Genomic DNA, 24,057 nt, shown 5'->3' on the forward strand with positions numbered 1-24,057 from the left:
TGAAGGTTATAACCGGAACAAGGACGTTAAGCCCCATCAATCAATCAATCAATGTCGCAATTGAAAAGATTTGATATTTAGAAAACCATTTGTTGTGGTCAAAGATAATTACATTATCAACATCAAATATTTCTGATGCAGATAAACAACAAACACTTTAATTAATAACTGTTTTATGAAATTTATTATAAAATTTTCAGAGTATTCTCAAGAAATGAAAAAATGTCAATTTACAATTGATAGAATTAGATTTAGTTTTTCAGATTCAGACAGGTGAAAAATTACACATACATGTACATGCATTTACAATGCAGTTTAGTGATCCAATTTAAGATATATAGTTTTACTTCATCTTCATGTCAACTTCGCTAGCCAAGGAATCTGATTACATTTCACTCCACGAACAATGTAGAGTGAAACATAATCAGAAGTTTTGGCTATATAGCGAAGATATATGTCTTCAGGTAGGCAGGAAACTTGTAACTAATGAAATTACTCCGGCCATTATACCAGTGACACATACATATCTATATACATGAAGGTTCATGATTATGTGTTATTGTTAATGATATGTGTTAATTACAAACAAATATGTTTATTATGGCACTTTCTATTATATAAAAATATCATATGAGACAATGTTTTTCTGTATCGATTATAAAATAGTCTCTACAAATGTTATTTAAATTAATATACAATGAAATATATTTAAAAATATGAATTATGAATGTATAAAAATTATCTCTCTCTTGAATTATTTAATATATACCAGCGACATGAAATATTAAAAATGGATCACAATCAATTAAACTTGAACAAGGAATGGCTTGTGTATTAACTGACATTTATATACTGTGTAGTGACATCACTGGAATAGCTTCACGGGGATTGGAATCCCTGGTCTGAGATAGGTATAATACACCTGTCTCTTCCATAAGTACATATCACATGTATGCTTCCATATTAAAGAGAAGAGTTACAATTTTTGTATGCATATATATATATATATACACAAATATGGCTCATTTCATAATTGTTTGAATCACATTAGTTTGAATTAAATAATCATTAAAAAAAAAGATTAGAATATGTGGAACAAATATCATTAAATACTGTGATACAAAATATGAACGATTTCCAATGAAATATGTCTTCATTAATGTATACATTAATGTAAATGTAAATCAAAACAATTGTTAGTAATGTTTCTGTTTCTCCTTGACAAGGAAATGTATCTGATCCTGTTTATCAATCACAGTTGATGTTTGATTATCACATTTGACCCAATGACCTTTTGGTCATTTCTGACCTAGAGCCCTTGAACTTATGTTCTTGTTGACCTGCGACCTTTTTGTCGTCACTGACATATATAGCTATGACCTTATCTAGTCTGATGATATAGCTATGACCTTATCTAGTCTGATGTACTTGGGTCACATTTAAAATCTAGTAGCTAGGTAATTCTCTAGCAAAGAAATATTGATTGCATCTGTATCAGAGTTTTGATTTTTGTAACATGTGTCCCATCTCATCCAGATTTTCAAACAGGGCCTCACAGAACTTGACGGCATCTGTATGAGGGCTGGACTTCCAGACACTTATAGCAGGCACAATTCTGTAATGGTAAACAAGTATTTATTATATACTGTTGTAATTTTATCTGAACATAAAGAGATACCATGAAATATTCACAGGGACTTGACATAAAATCCTAATCTACGGTACACTTATATAATACATACACTTTGTATCATAAATGTAGACTGGGACCTGAGAACATACGTCATGTGGGCATTAAACCAGTAACTAAAAGAAAGTTGAGAATTTGTAACAAGTCCCCATGTGACATTATGGTACATTTGAACAATAAACTAATTATCCAAGAATCAAATTTGCAAACAAAGTCTAACTTACTTACTGTAGTAATTAAGTGAAGTACTTCATATTTTTATAAAAAATATAAACTCTGTATGACAAAATTGTATTACATTTTACCTTTTAATTTTAAACACTGATACATTTTATACTAAATCAGCGGAAAATTCATTGTCGGGAATCCATGAGAGACAAACATTTGAGTCTGGGACAATGTGGAAGATCATAAAAAATGATTTCTGAAAATCTGAATATGAAAATCACAGGATATACATACTTGGTACAGGAAAAAAACTATACTCCTACATATTATACACATAATTGTAGTGATCAGCAATTTTCAGAGGCAAACATCATCGTACTTACTTATTGGCTTCTATCTTGTAGAATGCTCCATATCCATGCTCCATCATCGGCGCCACACAGCCATAGATCGGCGTGTACCCCACAAAACTGGTGGACAGCACATAGGAACCTCCCCCTCCACTGAAACAGTAAGATGGTAGGCTTCGTTTATTCTCAGTGGCATATTAGGCATATATACATATAACCTGTCCCTCCTTTCTTTATACAAGACTGTATTTATGAAATGAAGATATTATCGGCAGTACCAATGTGAAAAATTCTAGAACATTTGTTCTAGAAGTGTTCTGGAACAGGTGTTCTAGAACTGTTATTCACAGGTTCTGGAACAGTTCAGAACTGATCTAGTTCACATGTTCTTGAACAGTTCCACATTTACTGATCTAGTTAACATGTTCTGGAAAAGTTCTAGAAATGATCTAGTTCACGTGTTCTGAAACAGTTCCAGAACTAACCTAGTTCAAAAGTTCTGAAACAGATCTAGTTCACATGTTCTGAAACAGTTCTAGAACTGATCTAGTTCACATGTTCTGAAACAGTTCCAGAACTGACTAAGTTCAAAAGTTCTGGAACTGCTCCAGAACTAACCTAGTTCAAAAGTTCTGAAACAGTTCTAGTACTGATCTAGTTCACATGTTCTTGAACAGTTCCAGAACCGACCCAGAATTCTTAAATGAGATAAAACACTGCATCAAAAAGAAATTGTTCCATATAAAATTCCTATGCTGATTTCCTAAAAGCTAAATGTGAAGATAATTTTCTCATGTGATTTGGTAAAACATTCCACATAACATCTTCTGCATATCTAAACATTTTAAAAATTGTTTGTCTTGTGTGATGGCAAGTTAAAGAGTTGCCAATGAAGATCTTGAAGAACTATCATCAGACATAAATGTAAACATTAGTATCTAAAGCATTAACAGCTTGATTGTAAAAAAATTGTTCACTAAAAGATAAAATTTAGGCTTGAACATGTCACACAAGGTATAAAGAAATCACAGTTTAAAGTAAGTCTGGCTGATTTCTTCTGTGATGGTTCAACTTAATAACATTTTTGTTTGCACTTTTGCCCCAGGCTGTAGATAAGTAAACCATGTGTGGGTTAATAAAACAGTTCTCAAAGTTATATATGAAATATTTATGTAACATAGGAACTTCATACAGTCAGTTCCGTATAATGACCTTTTTGTGAAGGACGGATCAGTAAACAGTTCTGGTACAGGAAAGCCTTGTTCCTTAGCAACACAGGACAGGCCCAACATGTGACGGTCACACCCTATAACATACAAAACATTTGTCAATTCTGATCATCCTATACATCCCAGCAGCATCACACACAAAATCCTTCATAGTCAGAGGTTTGGTTTGTCTTTTGTTTAACGTCCTATTAACAGCCAGGATCATTTAAGGACATGCCAGGTTTTGGAGGTGGAGGAAAGCCGGAGAACCCGGAGAAAAACCACCGGCCTACCGTCAGTACCAGGCAACTGCCCCACATGGGTTTTGAACTCGCAACCCAGAGGTGGAGGGCTAGTGATAAAGTGTCGGGACACCTTAACCACTCGGCCACCATAACCTCAATTGAGAGATAATATAAATGAAAGAAATTTTAGAGGTAAATTTAAAGATATACTTTAATTTCCCCTTATTAGAGGTTAAAAGATGGCTCAAATGATACATACCTCCATTATTGCCTCAAATAAGTAAGATAACGCCAAATTTTGTCTTCAAAACATAATATGAGAGGATGACTTATTTTCAAGATTTTAGGGTATCTATCAGATTACCTACTTAACATTGACTCAGGACAATGTATAAAATACAATGTAAATAATTATGTACTACTTTTACTAGATATATTTCAGTTTAAACTGGCCTACCGTTGAGGTGGTTTGCCTCGTCCATGAGACTGTTGTGTTTGTTGGCTGCTGCTAGGTACAGTTGTAGTCGTTGCTCGTCCTGGAGAAATAAAAAAACAACAACAAAGATCAAGGGTATTCCTTTCATTAAGTGAAGGTATAAATTGTATGTAGTATACCTTGTTTATCTTGCAGTTGTATACATCTATAGTACTGCTAATTGAAGACAATTTTAACAATAAAAATTAAATACTGTAATCTTCTGTTTACTAGTCCTCTTCATTTGAACCCTATACAATTGTGTGAAATCAGCCAGCCATAATGTCATTAGGAGGAAACCGAAGGATTCCTTCCATGTGATATCTCCTGGAGACAAAATTAGAACTTCCGTCCTTTTGATTTCGTTGGGAGGGAACAGAAGGATTTCCTCTATTGTGATGTCATTATATTAAGAGGAAACAAGGATTTTTACCTTCTGTTGTCATTGGGAGGAAACAAGGATTTTTACCTTCTGTTGTCATTAGGAGGAAACAAGGATTTCACCCATGTGATGTCATTTGAAAATAACATGGATTTTAACTCTTGTGATGTCTTTTGGATGGAACAAGGAATTCAACCCCATTGAAGTAAATGGATGGGAACAGAAGGATTTCTTCCTCACTGAAAGGTATAAATAAAATTACTTCCCTCATATCAAAGGGGTGGAAGAGCTGGATTGTATCTTTTCAAAAGTCAAAAACAATTCCTCCCTCATGGTGTCACAGAGAGAACAGTAGGATTACCTCCCTCATGGTATCATAGAGAGAACAGTAGGATTACCTCCCTCATGGTGTCATAGAGAGAGAACAGTAGGATTACCTCCCTCATGGTGTCATAGAGAGAGAACAGTAGGATTACCTCACTCATGGTGTCATAGAGAGAACAGTAGGATTACCTCCCTCATGGTGTCATAGAGAGAACAGTAGGATTACCTCCCTCATGGTGTCATAGAGAGAACAGTAGGATTACCTCCCTCATGGTGTCATAGAGAGAGAACAGTAGGATTACCTCCCTCATGGTGTCATAGAGAGAACAGTAGGATTACCTCCCTCATGGTGTCATAGAGAGAACAGTAGGATTACCTCCCTCATGGTGTCATAGAGAGAACAGTAGGATTACCTCCCTCATGGTGTCATAGAGAGAACAGTAGGATTACCTCCCTCATGGTGTCATAGAGAGAGAACAGTAGGATTACCTCCCTCATGGTGTCATAGAGAGAACAGTAGGATTACCTCCCTCATGGTGTCATAGAGAGAACAGTAGGATTACCTCCCTCATGGTGTCATAGAGAGAACAGTAGGATTACCTCCCTCATGGTGTCATAGAGAGAGAACAGTAGGATTACCTCCCTCTTGGTGTCATAGAGAGAACAGTAGGATTACCTCCCTCATGGTGTCATAGAGAGAACAGTAGGATTACCTACCTCATGGTGTCATAGAGAGAGAACAGTAGGATTACCTCCCTCATGGTATCATAGACAGAACAGTAGGATTACCTCCCTCATGGTGTTATAGAGAGAACAGTAGGATTACCTACCTCATGGTGTCATAGAGAGAGAACAGTAGGATTACCTCCCTCATGGTGTCAGAGAGAGAACAGTAGGATTACCTCCCTCATGGTGTCATAGAGAGAACAGTAGGATTACCTCCCTCATGGTGTCATATAGAGAGAACAGTAGGATTACCTCCCTCATGGTGTCATAGAGAGTACAGTAGGATTACCTCCCTCATGGTGTCATAGAGAGAGAACAGTAGGATTACCTCCCTCATGGTGTCATAGAGAGAACAGTAGGATTACCTCCCTCATGGTATCATAGAGAGAACAGTAGGATTACCTCCCTCATGGTGTCATAGAGAGAGAACAGTACGATTACCTCCCTCATGGTGTCATAGAGAGAACAGTAGGATTACCTCCCTCATGGTGTCATAGAGAGAGAACAGTAGGATTACCTCCCTCGTGGTGTTATAGAGAGAGAACAGTAGGATTACCTCCCTCATGGTGTCATAGAGAGAGAACAGTAGGATTACCTCCCTCATGGTGTTATAGAGAGAACAGTAGGATTACCTCCCTCATGGTGTCATATAGAGAACAGTAGGATTACCTCCCTCATAGTATAATAGAGAGAGAACAGTAGGATTACCTCCCTCATGGTGTCACAGAGAGAACAGTAGGATTACCTCCCTCATGGTGTCATAGAGAGAGAACAGTAGGATTACCTCCCTCATGGTGTCATAGAGAGAACAGTAGGATTACCTCCCTCATGGTGTCATATAGAGAGAACAGTAGGATTACCTCCCTCATGGTGTCATAGAGAGTACAGTAGGATTACCTCCCTCATGGTGTCATAGAGAGAGAACAGTAGGATTACCTCCCTCATGGTGTCATAGAGAGAACAGTAGGATTACCTCCCTCATGGTATCATAGAGAGAACAGTAGGATTACCTCCCTCATGGTGTCATATAGAGAACAGTAGGATTACCTCCCTCATGGTATAATAGAGAGAGAACAGTAGGATTACCTCCCTCATGGTGTCACAGAGAGAACAGTAGGATTACCTCCCTCATGGTGTCATAGAGAGAGAACAGTAGGATTACCTCCCTCATGGTGTCACAGAGAGAACAGTAGGATTACCTCCCTCATGGTGTCATAGAGAGAACAGTAGGATTACCTCCCTCATGGTGTCATAGAGAGAACAGTAGGATTACCTCCCTCATGGTGTCATAGAGAGAGAACAGTAGGATTACCTTCCTCATGGTGTCATAGAGAGAGAACAGTAGGATTACCTCCCTCATGGTGTCATAGAGAACAGTAGGATTACCTCCCTCATGGTGTCATAGAGAGAACAGTAGGATTACCTCCCTCATGGTGTCATAGAGAGAACAGTAGGATTACCTCCCCCATGGTGTCATAGAGAGAGAACAGTAGGATTACCTCCCTCATGGTGTCATAGAGAGAGAACAGTAGGATTACCTCCCTCATGGTGTCAGAGAGAGAACAGTAGGATTACCTCCCTCATGGTGTCAGAGAGAGAACAGTAGGATTACCTCACTCATGGTGTCATAGAGAGAACAGTAGAATTACCTCCCTCATGGTGTCATAGAGAGAACAGTAGGATTACCTCCCCCATGGTGTCATAGAGAGAACAGTAGGATTACCTCCCCCATGGTGTCATAGAGAGAACAGTAGGATTACCTCCCCCATGGTGTCATAGAGAGAACAGTAGAATTACCTCCCTCATGGTGTCATAGAGAGAACAGTAGGATTACCTCCCCCATGGTGTCATAGAGAGAACAGTAGGATTACCTCCCCCATGGTGTCATAGAGAGAACAGTAGAATTACCTCCCTCATGGTGTCATAGAGAGAACAGTAGGATTACCTCCCTCATGGTGTCATAGAGAGAACAGTAGGATTACCTCCCCCATGGTGTCATAGAGAGAACAGTAGGATTACCCCCCTCATGGTATCATAGAGAGAACAGTAGGATTACCTCCCTCATGTTGTCATAGAGAGAGAACAGTAGGATTACCTCCCTCATGGTGTCATAGACAGAACAGTAGGATTACCTCCCTCATGGTGTTATAGAGAGAGAACAGTAGGATTACCTCCCTCATGGTGTCATAGAGAGAACAGTAGGATTACCTCCCACTGACATAGCTGTAGAGAGTTGAATACTTCCGGATTACATTTCGTTCAATCCTGATTTCTTTTATTTTTACAGTTTTTCGTGGTTTTAAGTAGAAATGATTACAAATATAGCATCATGTGATTTGATATGTTTTCATGTTTTCATAGCATTAAAAAAATGATAATAATAAGTCAGTGATAGTTAGATATTTTATTCATTGTAAAAGTTATGTAAGCTTCAAAAAATAAAAAATTGATGTTCAACCTTATAATTTAACTAAATCACAAGCTACTTCAAAATACAATATATATTGAAAACGAAATATGTATGCATAATACTGTATAAAATGCTTGGCTTGCAATAATTTTCTTCTTTCTGGTGGACCATATAATTATACAAAAAACAACAACATTTGTTTGTAATAATCATCTTTCCTATTATAATATCATACACAAGAGGCCCAGAGGGCCTGCATTGCACACCTGGATATTTTGAGCTGTCACTCCCAACTATGGTTCAAACCAAATTTGAACTGAATCCTATCATTCTTAAAGAAGGAGGATTCTAAAGAATTCGCCAGTATTGGGCCAGTTCGCTACTAATACATTTGATCTCCTTCAACCAATAATGATACAGACGAAAGGTGATCAGAATCCATTCAGTTGATCATGACTAGTAGTATTTTAATAGATTTATCTATCTTTCCCTAGTTGTGACCTGCCCCTTCAGTCCTAGAGGATTAACACCCATATTTTATACAAAATTTGATCGTTTTGATCCTTTGCCCATTAATAAATCAGGCGAAATTTGATCAAGTGCTTTCAGTCGTTCAGGAATAGAAGTGATTTAAAGGATTTACTTTGGCCCTTGGGTAGCCAGACCTTCGATCCTTTGATACAACATGATGATCTGCAATGTATTACCATAGTGATTGGCCTCCCTAAAATCCTATGTACCAATTTTTAGCTAAATCTGACAATATCTTAAGTTTCGACCAATCAGAAGCATCATTCTCATTACTGTGGCAACAAAATTTTGTTATGGTTTCAACTTCATCTAATAGGCAATGCCGCAGCAATTAAACAAGTTTGACCAAAATCAGTTTAATAGAACAGCTATTATAGCCAATAGTCTGCGAAACTGGAAGGAGACTCCATCAACCATTTTGGATTTCTGATCAAGTTAAAAATAGCTTGATGAACATATAGAATCCCTAATGAATATGTCTGTGTAGTTTGATGATGATCAGCCCAGTGGTTCTGGAGAAAAGCTCTGGAAACATTCATGGCTTAAGAAGAAATCCCCAAACTTTGTTTGAGGGGCTTAATAAGAAAGAGAGTAAAACAATACATCCGTAAGTTTCATAGGTACAGCTGAAGAACTGAACCTGCTGCCCCCATTGCATGATCATAAGAGACGACTAAATTTGGGATCTTATCTTTTCTCTCCTTTCTTAACAACTTTCTTCTTCCTAATGGCCTTTAGTTATAGCATTTGCCCATGTGAAAAAGACTTTGGGTTCTGTTGACAATGGCATAGTAACAATAGCTCAACTGGATTTTGTCTCGGCCAGCTAATGGTAGTTGCTACTTCTGAGTATGATATAGTAGCAGGTGGGATGTCAAGCTAGGTGTCTTTGGCAGTATGTTTCGGTGAGGTAGCACTATAAAGTCAGTATCAGTTCCACGCTATCACAAGGAGACAAACATACCGGTCTCCAAAAAACACATACTCTACACACATGCATCTTACACACACAGGAGGCTATCGTTGGCTGTTGATATGATTTTAAATACTAAACCATACCAAATCAACATGTATAATTAAATAAATACAATGATAATGAATTTAAACTACATTCATTATCGGTGTAAGTCTATATATCTGTACTAAGTGTAAAATGTAAAATTATTAGCACATGCATTCTTACTTCTTTCATGAACAAATGCTAAGCTTAATTTGAAATTATACAAACATACAATGTAACATTTTATCATATCTATTAAATGTACAACACATATATCTATTATTTCAGCAAAGTCGATATTACAAGGCCATACAAGTGACCTTCATCACTGTAACCAATGACCTTTACACAACCTTGTGTATCTCAGCAGAGATTGTACAATAGGAGTGATGTTAATTCTAAAAATCATTTACAGAGTCCTTTCTCCTTTAGAATGTGATAATGACCACATCACCCCATTGTTATCTGTATTAGAGTTTAGACTGGGATATGTTGAACAAGTCTCCCATCTCATCCAAACTCTGAAACAGCAACTCACAAAACTTGGCAGAATCTGTCTCGGGGCTGGACTTCCACATTGTGATGATAGGCACTATTCTGTAAAATAACAGTTAAGACTAAGGTTTAGATTGTCACACAAAGGCCACTGAATATTCTCTGAATATAGATGTTGTTTATGAGAGGAGAGATAATTTTCATAATCTGATTTTTTATTTCCCAAGGTCAGATTCAGTTGCTCTATGACAACTACCTTGTATGTGTTGTGTAGGTTTTCATTACAATTGATGTGTCAGAAGTCTTGACATGCCCTAGCTCCCGACTTTATCCCAATCCTCAGATCCCATAACCTTGACATGCCCTAGTTCCTGACTTTACCCCAATCCTCACATCCCATGACCTTGACATGCCCTAGTTGCTGACATTACCCCAATCCTCACATCCCATGGCCTTGACATGCCCTAGTTGCTGACATTACCCCAATCCTTGCATCCCATGACCTTGACATGCCTTAGCTCTTGACTTTATCCTAATCCTCATATCCCATGACCTTGACATGCCCTATATCCTGACATAACCCCAATCCTCAAACCTCATAGCATTGACATGCCCTAGTTCCTGATATTACCCAAATCCTCACACCCCATAACCTTGACATGCCCTAGTTTCTGACATTACCCAAATCCTCACACCCCATAACCTTGACATGCCCTAGTTCCTGACATTAACCAAATCCTCACACTCCATAACCTTGACATGCCCTAGTTCCTGACATTACCAAAATCCTCACACTCCATAACCTTGACATGCCCTAGTTCCTGACATTACCCAAATCCTCACACCCCATAACCTTGACATGCCCTAGTTCCTGACATTACCCTAATCCTCACATCCCATGACCTTGACATGCCCTAGTTCCTGACATTACCCAAATCCTCACAACCCATAACCTTGACATGCCCTAGTTCCTGACATTAACCAAATCCTCACAACCCATCACCATGACATGCCCATGACCTTGACATGCTCTAGCTCTCGTTTTTACCCCAATCCTCACACCCCATAACCTTGACATGCACCAGCTCCTGACTTTAAACCAATCCTCACATCCCATAACCTTGACATGCCCTAGACCCCGACTTTACCCCAATCCTCACACCCCATGACCTTGACATGCCCTAACTCCAGACTTTACCCCAATCCTCACACCCCATAACCTTGACATGCACCAGCTCCTGACTTTAAACCAATCCTCACACCCCATAACCTTGACATGTCCCAGATTCCGACTTTATCCCAAGCCTCACACCCTATAACCTTGACAGGCCCTAGTTCCTGACATTATTTCAATCCTCACGACCCATGACCTTGACATGTCCTAGCTCCTGAATTTACCCCAATCCTCACACTCCATGACCTTGACATGCTCTAGTTCAAGATTTAACTCCCACCTCCATATCCTATACCTTGACCTTGACCCCAACCCTCCATCCCCTAATCTTGACCTTTACCCCCACCACTCCTTCCCCTGACCTTGAACTTTAACCCTCACCCTCACATTATTTGACCTTCCCACACCAACATCCTCTCCAGACATGTACCTGTCATGTCCAATCCTGTAGAAGATCCCATATCCATGCTCCACCATTGGCGCCACAGCCCCTGATGTTGGTGTGTATCCGGCAAAACTCGTGGAGAGAACAAAGTTACCCCCACCTCCACTGTAATCACAGGTAAACACTGATGACAAGGTTTGTTCAGTTAAAGAAGGCATACCAAACAAAAAATAATCTTGATCTCCTCTACGGTTTCTAAGGATACGGGAATCCAAACATTGCAAAAACTTAATTTTGTCTTTTAGAATACAAACATTGCAACATCCTACTTTTGTCTTCTGACAGATAACATTGGAATCAAAATCCAGCAAATAAGTTCACCCAAAAAAAAATTTCAATGAAAAATCAAATCAATTATCAATCCACATACATCCTTACCATTACTACTGGGTATGTTTTATAATATAAAACAGATCTGTTAAAGTTATATACAACTGTGCAAAAATGACTGAGAAGTACCACTTACAAATTGTGTTCTGGACCGACACACACTGAATGGACCAGGAAATGATTGGTCAGTCATGCTCACCTCCTGGTAAAAGCAGGATCCTGATAGAGGTCTGGTGTCCGGAGAGACTCCTCTCTGGCTATACAGGATAAACCCAGGAGGTGTCGGTCACATCCTGTAAATAAAACTAGGTCACTCACACATGCAACATTTGGTCTATTATGTTGAAGTATACATTAAATATGGTCAAGTCTATAGGAACTGTGCCTGGTAAGTTATCAAGATTGATAAAATATTTCAACACTTATCAATTGTTCTTTTAAGTATACATTCCAAGCTCCCATGAATCAGGGTTGTTTTTACCGTATGGTCATTTTTACGGTATGGCTGTTTTTGAGAATTTAAGGAAATACATTGTCCCATTACTTTGATTTTTCCTTTTTCTTAATTTCAATGAATTTGTAAATTTTAAATTTAAATAAATGAAATGGAAACTTCACATACACAAAGTTTATTTGAAAGATTATGAAAACATACTTGTATACAAATACAGACATAAAAATATTTCATTAGATAGTTTTATTTTTAAGATACAATTATGCTATCACGAAAATAAAGTGACACTAAAAATTACTGTATTTTCAGTACATTCATAACAGCTTGAAATGCAACTGTGTATGTTGTACAAACCATTAAACTATAACAATAGGATTTTTTTAACTTTTTTAAATGCCCTTCTCACCTACCTTTGAGGTGTTTAGCGTCTTCCATCAGGCGGTTGTGCTTGCTGGTCGCCACCAAATACAGCTGTTTTCGCGTCTCGTCCTGGGGACAAAATAAAACGGTAGTGTCCCCTTGCCGTAATACTGCTACAGAAGCTTATATAGGCCAAAACGGACAAGAGGAAGACATATAAAACAGGGGTGTGTTAAGAGGTTAAAAAACGTGGAAATTTACATGAGGGAGAAATTTTACATTAAACACGCGAAGGTCTTTCAGCTGCGAAAATATTTCTCCCTATTTTCTTATGTATGTGGTATTTATGGAACAAGTGCAATGGAAAAATTTTGCAGAAATACTCTCTACGCATATAATTCTCCTCGTTAAAATCAGATAATCCCCCCCAACCATCACCTTGAAATATCCATGTTACAATATCAGCTACAGGGAACTTGAGTTATTGTGTGGCGTTTTACATTTTCTATAACACCTACATGTAACACCAATGGAATTGATCTCAACACTTTAAATGCAATCACATGTAAGCACTTCTTGTAAGGAAATAGGTAAAGACATTTTTAGTTTCATCACCATACATGAAGAAATATACAATGTTTGATTATATATCGTATATAGGAACTTGTGTTCAGGCAGGACGGATGAACGGACAGACGGACAGGAGTACAAACTTATTAAATTGCCCCCCTCCTGTAACAGTGAGGAACTAATAAAGGGAGATAACTACCTTCACCGTGGGGTCAAGCATCGCCTTGCTCCAGTCCAATGCCTCCTGTGTACAGGACCTCAGTGTCTCTGTCCTTGCATGGAAGTATCTTCGTGTTGTTGCTGTCTCATACGTAGGAGCTGGCCTGAAAAATGGCAGCCATATTGGATGTCCAACAAATTCTTCTGTTTTGTGTCTTATTCATGAGCTCAATAATTTTCAAATTGATACATATCATTAATCATTTTAATAGACGATCCTTCTTTATGATAATTCTTATGCAGTGATTTAGTGGCTCAGATTTCTAACATATATATAAGTATGGAAATTAAAATTTTTGGGAAGGACTGACGTCTTCCTACCATGGTAACAGTGACCTGTAATTTTAATCACCAGGATCACAGTGACCTATTTTAGAGACAACATTTGAAATGTTTATGACAATTCTTATTTGGTGATATTATAATAACGTTAGTGACTTATTTTTAAAAATATCTTAATGTGTTAAAATCTAAATTTTGGTGAAGGTGACACCTTCATAACATGGTAACAGTGACCTACTTTTTGTACATTTTGTAGTAGGTGTACTGAAGAGCCATCTGCATATGAGTACTCGGATGTAAGTTCTTTGACCTCAGGAATGTTTTGCCATATTTTGTGTATTCACGGGTAAGGCATACTAGGTTGTCTGCCTGGAAAACAAACAACAAGAGTATATTTATTCTTAAATCACCATTCGAGAAAATCAAAGGGCGTTCAAAATAATGATTTCTTTCTTATTAGGATATTGCTAGGTAATTACCACAGAGAATTACAAGTTCAGAAAATCTGAAGATCAGAGACCAGAAAATGTGTAAACACCAGACAAATATGAGGTTTTTTTTTTTTTTGTTTTTTTTTACATTATCGAGCCTCTGGTAAGGTTAAATCAAATATTCCTGATGAATTTCATCAATCTCATCTGAAATATGGAAATTCATGTAAGATCCTATTTATCACATAAACAAGATATATTTTTAAATATTCATGAAAGCAGCTTTATATCAGCCTAGTATGAAATCTAGAATGGTGATATTTTCATTTCCTGCTTCTTTTATTGGTGATTTCACAAAGCATGTGGTGCCAGGAGGTTATGACTACAAAAAAAAGACTTGAAAACCTACACACACAGCTCTGCTAGGTGTTATTACACAAGTGTGCTCATAACAAAATCTAAAAAAATTATATCATTACACTGATTACAGGGAAAAGATCATTCTATCTTAGTTTCAGTACCTAAGCACTTCTGTCTGGAGGCAAGTTTTCAGGATAATGAGGATATATTAATCTTCTACAGATTACACTTACAGATGTCTTGTAGACCATTTTTGCATGCTCTATAGCCGACAATATATTGTCATTCACATGGAACTCTAGCTCCACAGGCAGTGGTTGTTCATGAATCTCCTTGGTTCCCTGAAGGTCAAACACAGCTCACTTAATTTTATAATCATTGCAATAAATATACAGCTTCATAATTATGAAACACACCTTACTAATTCCTAATTATGCAAAATTATGATAAATTTGTAGTTTGATAATTATACACGTACAATTATTGTCTTTATGGCTGAGGTAATAATATGAATATTTATTAACAAGAAAATTGCTATATTAATGCCTGATTGACTTTCCAATGGCGATGTCCTTGTGCGCCTCCATAGATTACCAGTAATCATTTCCTTTTCAAAACTTGAACCTTGACCTCTAAATGACCTTTTATAGTTTAGGCACAACATAGTCAAAACTTTGTATCAACCTTGACCTCTAAATGACCTTTTATAGATTAGGCACAACATAGTCGAAACTTTGTATCAACCTTGACCTCTTAATCACCTTAAATGACCCCTTACCTTCCATTGTCCTTTACACCTCATGATGTGAAGGTCAGTATACAGCAGCATGGTAACAAACATCATACCATCACAAGGTGCATGCTAGAACAAAATGGAGACAGCATGTTTTAACATGACAGACACAAATCAGAAACAGAGCTATTACATGGCTTTGTCTGCTGGATTTAATCTCTCTGTTGACAACCTGGCAGTGTTTACATACCATAATTATCCTAAATAAGCCCCAGGGTCCAGTGTAATAAGTCAGGGGTGGGCTTATTGCCAGACATGGGCTTATTGACATTGACATTACTGACATATAGATATGGTATGACAGCTCTCTGAGAACATGCTGTAATATTAGCCATACATAATTTCATATTATATACAGGACTATATTTCAAATCTAGAATTTTAAGAGTCAAGGTCCCCAGTGAAACTATGGCATCCTAAAATTTTACATTTCAGATTAGTTATTGAAATGAATTAGTTTATGATAATTTTTTCTTACTTAGGTACACTAGGCAATAAAGATAATTGTAAGATATCACAACGTTCTTCAAATAGAACAGAATTGAAACTTTTGGTTCACAATGTTGAAATCGAGTTTGAGACTGTAAAGGTCTGTAGCTACACTGGATAAGAAATAAAATTCACAGTTCAGTTAAATACGCTGAAAACATTAATTACTATATACCATATTATTTCTACACAGGAAATCATCTGATTATCAATGCTTCAAGGAACACAAAGAGTAAAAGTGAGTATCGAATGTCGAGGAAGGATGCAGTCGATACAAGGGGGATAACTCATTTGGTAAAGACAACTTACATCACAGTTAGCTGCTCCCAGGCCATTCTCATAGAAGACAAAGGTATTACTCTTGTCAAACCAGCGATTTACAGGATTACCGGCTAGTGTGACATAGAACATCTGAAACAAAGGACCTTTATGATATAAGGACATCAACAAACGATCATATCCAAGTATGTGATAATATCAATATTTATATCTAAATCCCATTTTAGTAAAAAGGGGGAATACAGCCAACACCCACTTATATTTGTTTAATAAGAGAATACTGGGTTCTTAGGCCCCTCACTTGGATAGAGAAAGGTATGCAGGCCTGGGCGATCAATGGAAGAGGTAAATAAACCTGGTAGAATCACAACAGGCGAAGAGGCCAGGTTCAATTTGTTTTGTCAACCGGTCTCGTCCAACTTCAGGACATAAATATCATCAAAATTTTTACTCCTTTAGTACTTAAAAAGAGGAGACCTATTACAGTGTTTTTCTGTGACATCCCAACAAGAAGCGTCTAATAAAGAGGCACAGCTCTAGTTTTATTGTGGTTACTTGACAATTGATATGTACAGTTGTGTATTGTTCAATTGTTATTATTCTTATTGTATATAATAATATCAGAACTTCAGCGAAGGTATTTTAGGTTTATTATCCCTCATGGTGATATCAAGGATATATGACAATAAAACACACCATTATACAAAAAGGATCAACATTACACAAATTTACAAATCACATCTGTTAATTGCAGTTTTAAATTGAAGATGGCTATTCTACCTTCACTTCTAATTGTGTAATAAGACAATAGATTGAAAACCTGACAAACAATGCATAGAAATGGATTTCAAAATTTCTTGTACAACAATTCAGAATTGTCAGAGTACTTGTCAAGTTGTCATTTCTTATCATTATCATTATTACTTCTTTTGTAGATAGAAGAACATTCCAAAAAGGACATCCCTTTCCTTCAAATTTCTGATGAAGCTGCAAAAGTTGGAACCAAAGGAAATCAAATCTACCTTTACAGTATATTATAAAGAATTACTGGATACAGGTAAATTATCAAGATCTTACGAAACTTACCTCCGAGTTGTCCTTCGGCTGGTTATCATCAAGGGCTACATTGATAATGCTGGACTGAATGAGTTCGAGGTTTGTGTAGTTGTTAGGGTGGAGGGCAGCCAGTTGATTTCTCGTCTGCAATACAGAAAGAATTTAAGAATGGTCCATGAAGAACTTTCTGAGAAAGAAAGATAAATTCAACTGTCAACATTCAAAATGGCCACCTGTTGGCCATCTTTCTTTCCAATCAGTCTCAAAATTGATCATGCACAATAAGTGTCCAATAGGAAACTACAGATGATATAAGAGAGAATTATAAGGTACTTCTCAAGAAATTACAATAATTAGGTTTGTCTACGGATGGACAGAGTGACGTCGCATTGCGGACGTAAGGCATCTCATGATGGTGGGGTAAATACAATCCAATGTCTTCAGTTACAATAAAGTACTGTTGTATTAAACAGTGTATTTAAAATGAAGACAACAGGCCTATCTTCTGGTAATGAATGTGGCTTGAATAACAAGGCTCAACTTCCATGTTTCTTTGTTCACAATAAATTCTAATTACAAATTCTGGTTCTGGTTGATTTGGGAATCATGACCTCATCTGAAATATTCTATTTCCTTGTGTGATATGAAGTCAGATGTGTACAATGCTTGTTGATATGCCAAGTGGTTCCAATGTTACTGCCCTAGTTCTCATTTTGAGAATATGACTTCACCTGGATTTGACCTAGATTAGTATGTCGTGTGTCGTCGTGACCTATATTTTTATGTCCGGCATCGTCAAAGAAGCAGAATGCTTAAACTCCTGGGACACTTGAACTTATTCTCCTTGAATTTTTTCAAAGGCTTTCATGTAAAAATATTTTTGTTTATATTTTCCCTAACTGTATCAATTTTGAATTACAATTACAGATTCGTTATTATGCCAGTATTCTCTACTGTTATTGTTTCAGTACCTTTGCCCATGTTGTGCGTTCCTCTGCTGTCAGGGCCCCTAGTCCCAGGCCCTCTGGCTGATTATCACACTTATCCTTGATCCTTTGTAACTGGGACTGGATTGCAGGTGGGGTCAGAATTTCACCGTCAGCATCCACAGCATCAAACACAAATATATGTCCCTTGCACATCACAGTCAGGTGGCCAGGAGAGGTTCCCTGTGAGTCTGTAACCAAGGCAACAAAGGGCATGTACAAACAGCCCTAGTTGACATCAAAGTATGGAGTCTGTTACCAAGGTAACAAAGGTCATACACATGACAGTATGGAGTCTGTTACCAAGGTAACAAAGGTCATGCACAGGACAGTATGGAGTCTGTTACCAAGGTAACAAAGGTCATACACATGACAGTATGGAGTCTGTTACCAAGGTAACAAAGGTCATGCACATGACAGTATGGAGTCTGTTACCGAGGTAACAAAGGTCATACACATGACAGTATGGAGTCTGTTACCGAGGTAACAAAGGTCATGCACAGGACAGTATGGAGTCTGTTACCAAGGTAACAAAGGTCATGCACAGGAAAGTATGGAGTCTGTTACCAAGGTAACAAAGGTCACGTATAACAAAGTACAGAGTCTGTTACCGAGGTAACAAAGGTCATGTAAAGCAAAATTCTACCTCCATATAAAGCAATTGCAGTGATTACCTATATAATCAAGTTAATTAGATATTTACCTGTTAGGAAGTAGGAGAGAAGTCTGTCCTTGTTCACCCCAGGTATTCGACAGGTGTTAAATGCCCTCTTAAACTGTGACATACAGAGTCGTTTCCCCTTGTTATCCTTCTCAGACTTCAGCCTCTCTCTGATACAGCAGAAACAAAATATTTCAGTAGGTGAATTCCTCAGATTAAAGACATATATATATGTTATTTATATCCCTGCTCAGATTTCAGTGAGAAATTTATCAAAGAACATTTAGTAATTAAGGACTATGAAAACAATATCTTTATCATAAATATTTTATGAATGACATACAATGTTTTCCTAGATATCAACTTAATTTTTCAAAATAGCATGAATGTTTGACCTATAATACACCACTGCAAGCAACAGTGACCTACTTTCTGATGAGCTCCCAGAACTTGGCATTTTCCGAGATATTTACATAATTTTTCAAAATAGCATGATAGTTTGACCTACAATACACCACTGCAAGCGACAGTGACCTACTTTCTGATGAGCTCCCAGAACTTGACATTTTCTGAGATATTAACTCATTTTTTCAAAATAGAATGAATGTTTGACCTACAATACACCACTCCAAGCAACAGTGACCTACTTTCTGATGAGTTCCCAGAACTTGAGTGTATAATGAAGGATCATCCCTGCCCGTTCGATCTGTGTTCCAGCCTTGGCAGGATAACAGTGGTTAGCATAGGGAAACAATCCCCCAAGGTTGACGAGTGGTGCAATAGGGTAACGACCCTCAAAATAGGCCATGTCTTCCCACCATTTCTCCAGCTGGGGGGATATCAATTTGAAAGTTAAGTTGAAAACAATTTATTTTATTATAAAATTCGGCAGTTCTTTAAGGTACAGACTTTTGATTATGCTTTCAGTCTTTTAAGTTGCATGTAATCTGATTTACTTCAACCTTACTTAAACATAATTAATTCTATTGTTTGTTAAAATGGTGACCATACATTTTTTACATTTTTTACATTTTTGCGATTTTGCTTTACCGTATTTGATCTATCTATCACACTACACTTGAAAAAACATCAATTGCATGTGCTTAATAAAACCATTTACAGGGATATACTTCTATGTAAATCAAGTTAGAAAATTCAAGAAAGATAATAACTTCAGAATAAGTAGACTGTTTTTGCATTTCTCAGGAAATCTTTAGTCAAAAGATTGAGGATTGTATCAACATATAGGACACAAGCAAGTTTACATGTTATAATTAAAGACATCTATCCACACTACTAGGAAAAAGTCAGAATTCAGAATACATTATGTACTCAGATTTTGGCGTATTAGACACACAGTGTATCATAATAGGGTCATACCCAATTCCTGGAGTTCTGTGCCTTGTTTTGTAGTTTCTGTTGAAGCTCCTGGCCCACCCCTGATCCAAACTGGTGGACGATGGACTCAGTACGTGTGTACTCTTCTGGTGTTACATGGGGCTTCACTGTGGAATTAGACACATAAATAAGAGGAATTCAATGTAAAGGTATTATTTCTGGGATCCAATTGTAGAGAATTACCCGGTATCTATAATTATTTGGAAATTCATAGGTAATCTTTTTTACCTTATTTGGTTTTGTGTAATCCTTTTTACCTTATTTGGTTTTTTATATGTAATCATTTTTTACCTTATTTGGTTTTTTATATGTAATCATTTTTTACCTTATTTGGTTTTGTATAGGTAATAATTTTTTACCTTATTTGGTAATGTAATAAAGTAGTCATTATCTACCATATTCAGTGATTTTTTTATTGTTATTTAAACCTTATTTGGTGGAGTACTACCCTTAAAATTAAGTAACCAACATTTACCTTATAATTTGGCAATTGCAATTTGCACATTCAAGTAATCAATAATGCAGCATATAATTATATGGTAATCAATTTTTGTCTAAATTTACTCATTTGTTTTCTTGTGTGCTGGGTATATCACCCTGTGAAAATAAGACAGGGTCGTTTTGAGATTGGGGTCTTCTTGTAGTAGTTGGTGACAACCTCATTCAACAACATGCGGGAGGCCTTTGCATGCCATCCAGATCAATTAGGGTAAAGTGTCTTGCTTAAGGACACAACTCCAACAGCACAGACCGGTTCATGTCTCACCTTCCCGAGAAACACAAACTGACATGGTTGGGAGTGTCGAACCACGCATCTCAGATCTTCACCTGAAGATATGCGGCCAGCACTCTAATTAGTGATTTACAGAGTACAATCTGTCCCTTATTTGGTGTTGTATAAATTATACCTGAATCGAGGTATTTCCTGAGTGTATTTTGTAGGTCTGGAACAGGAAGTGAGGGGAGACCACTCTGAAACTGGAATGTCTTCTCGTCATCAGATGCAAATATTACGTCAGGATCAGGTATACGGGCTGCCATCTTGTCTGGACTGTAAGCAAGCGAATAAAATTACATCTGTTCAGGACCAATCAGCATATGATAGATTTACTACAACAGACTTAGTTTAATTATAATCTAGTTATAATCATTCAATTATTCTTCCTGTAGAAAATTATTATAATAGCTAGCATATATAGTGACATTTTTAATAAATTATTTTCCATTGATCTTTACAAGCATCAAAAAATGGGTAGAAAAGCAAGAAAAGAAACATACCAGTAGTTAATGGCCTTGTTTCATTCCACTGGTAGTATAATATACTACCTAAATGTACAGATATTGTACACCCGAAGGATATGTTGATGGCCTGACACACATAAGATACGTATCACTTACTAAATCACAGATAATGTTATCATACTGGTGTAGGTCACTAGTCTTATGTTTGTGTTACAGATATTTGTTATTTATCAGAGATTAAGCTGTTTAAATCTACACACCTGTATGTAGAACGGCTGGTCACTGACAGTCAGACAGGTAAATCATAATTAAAAATGAATTGTTCTTTAATTTCTATTATTTTTTTGGTGGTTTAGAAATATATACATAATAAATAATACTGTATTTCAATATCAATCAATGCCAGATGTCAGTGACAGCTCCACCTATCAGATATACAGTATCAACGATGACCTTAACTTCTATGATGATGTTCTATCTAACCTTGTGTGTGGACTCTAGTTTTAATAGATACAATGTATATAAAATATCTGGTCATCGAGAAGTGGGACTTTCAGCATTGTCAATATGGCCAACAATTTATGTCAGGCTAATCTGCCATTGGGTAGCTGGTCATTGCATTTCTATATCTATTATACAATTCTGTACTCTTTGTAAATACCACACAACTTAATTGTGACATCTTTTGGTGCATCACTCTGTATTAATAGAACGTTACTAGTAAAAGTATCAAATATGTTGACCAATCAAATACTGCTGAGTATTATAGTAATGTATACTGTACAACATGAAACTTTCATTCTTTTCTTTCCTCTAAGTCATTTGAAAACAAGGGAAATCTACACATAAAATCTGAGAAAGATCGACCAAGAACACTCTGAGAAATCAGTATAGTACTTAGCTCCCTTTCTGAGAAATATTAGCAATAACAAACTTCAACTCTCAACATTCAAAATGGCCACATGGTGGTGATCTTGGTTCCCAATAAGTCTCAAAGTGGAGCCATAATCATAAGAAATTCGAGAAAAAGTTCATCAAGAACTCTCAGAAATAGCAATAACATGGACTGTGTAACGACACGCAGATGAAGGATGGACAGTGACAATAAATGACAAAACTGGGCTTTTTGAACAGTTCATCCTCTGATGAATCTTGCTGGGCCGAAAAAAAAATGGACTAAATTCTATTTATATTTTTTCACTGATAGGTAAACAGTTCAAATTATTGATTTTTTCTGATCAAATACATATATACAGCACCGATATATGAGTCATTAGTAGAAATTGGCCTATTTTCATTTGGCATAAAGATAGAAATCATCTTGTCAGAATAGAACTTTTTATGTCAAATTAAAAATCGTAAAACTAACATTCAAATTAAATTATAACAGTGGCCTGTCATCATAGAAAATAATATTTTTTTTGCATATTATAATGAAAAGATGAGAGCAAATATACATCCAAAATGTCTGTGTTGTTACCAACTTTCATAATATGTCTAGAATAAGATACACTTTAATATATATTTTTATAGATGATTCAACATTTTCATATATATCTTACTTATTTATTTACTTTTCAAAATTTCTACTTGCCTCTCATTAAAGTTAAAATAGAGAGAACTTGTTTTTGTATTAGTTTACCTAATTGTTTCTATGTAAACATATATATGATCATGATACTCTCTGACAGGTGACAACTGCATCTGTCAGAAACTGTCCATCAGATGGTCTGTCATATCAAGACTAGCTACTATATATATTTATTATCACAACTAGATTTTATCATGTTCATTACAAATATCACTTATTTTCACTTATATCTAAGTCCATGCAAAAAATATTATAAATAATCAATGAGGTAAAAACTTTACTTTGACATTGTAATTAAGGAAGTTAATTCGCTTATATTTGTAAACATTTTAAATGCTGCTCAGTTTTTGTATTGTTTTCTTAATATTTTATTGTCACTGTAACAGACAGTATCATTTTGGTCGTCTCCAAGTCAAATAAGGATATTAGACCTTAAAAACTAACTATAGCTAGTAGTCAAAAGCCTAAATGTCTCTAAACACAGGGGTTTGTAATGAACGTTATGATACAAAATGTAGTTAATTAGGCCTATATAACATGTGTTATATATATTTATATTGATCTCGACTCTATATTTTATGATGACCTCTATCATAGTCTTAATCATCCATAACAAACCCGTGTGTTCCGAGTCAAATTAGGAAAAGCGTTTGTCAAAGAATCTTGGTAGGAGACTTAACTAGCTAGGCCAAAGTCTGTAGTCTGAACGTCGGCCATTAACTGTAGATTGGTCTTTTAACAGCTAACATGTTAGAATTGTCTAGCTTACCTTGCACTGCTGCACAGTCTACTACAATATATGGCTGTATTACTTCTGGTCTGCAAGTCCACAGGAAATTGTCGCCATCTCGTCAGCAAACATCCTGATCTGATCAGATACACCGACCTGCTGACGCTCATCGTCACCCCGTCACACACGACTGACCGACGGCC

General features: G+C 36.6%; 1 protein-coding gene across 3 annotated transcripts; it reads right to left on the reverse strand.

The window, feature by feature from the left end:
* Positions 1-165: 165 nt before the first annotated feature.
* Positions 166-24,057, reverse strand: LOC117343902 (peroxisomal carnitine O-octanoyltransferase-like). 3 transcript variants are annotated; one of them, XM_033906457.1, is made up of 16 exons: positions 23,894-24,057; positions 21,200-21,342; positions 20,274-20,398; positions 19,541-19,722; positions 18,936-19,063; positions 18,218-18,423; positions 17,277-17,390; positions 16,221-16,322; positions 15,408-15,491; positions 14,863-14,970; positions 14,077-14,207; positions 13,537-13,660; positions 4,119-4,197; positions 3,421-3,514; positions 2,242-2,361; positions 166-1,615 (listed from the first exon to the last, which is right to left on the reverse strand). In XM_033906457.1, exons 1-16 carry the CDS (start codon positions 24,022-24,024, stop codon positions 1,495-1,497), a joined length of 1,992 nt encoding a protein of 663 aa, XP_033762348.1. In that variant the 5' UTR covers positions 24,025-24,057; the 3' UTR covers positions 166-1,494. The 3 variants fall into 3 exon arrangements, 2 of the variants coding, with proteins under 2 accessions (XP_033762348.1, XP_033762347.1); XM_033906456.1 differs by lacking the exons at positions 166-1,615; positions 2,242-2,361; positions 3,421-3,514; positions 4,119-4,197 and adding exons at positions 7,958-10,106; positions 11,609-11,728; positions 12,153-12,246; positions 12,818-12,896; XR_004536098.1 differs by lacking the exons at positions 166-1,615; positions 2,242-2,361; positions 3,421-3,514; positions 4,119-4,197 and adding exons at positions 11,616-11,728; positions 12,090-12,246; positions 12,818-12,896.

Source organism: Pecten maximus, chromosome 15 (genome assembly GCF_902652985.1).
Source record: "Pecten maximus chromosome 15, xPecMax1.1, whole genome shotgun sequence".
Lineage (NCBI taxonomy): Eukaryota > Metazoa > Mollusca > Bivalvia > Pectinida > Pectinidae > Pecten > Pecten maximus.

Coding starts and splice junctions, on each gene's coding strand:
- LOC117343902 (XM_033906456.1), bottom strand. CDS start 24,024: ATGAGCGTCAGCAGGTCGGTGTATCTGATCAGATCAGGATGTTTGCTG. Junction 20,399..21,199: donor CAGGAAATACCTCGATTCAG/GTATAATTTATA, acceptor CTAATTCCACAG/TGAAGCCCCATGTAACACCA. Junction 12,897..13,536: donor TGCTTGACCCCACGGTGAAG/GTAGTTATCTCC, acceptor TTTTGTCCCCAG/GACGAGACGCGAAAACAGCT.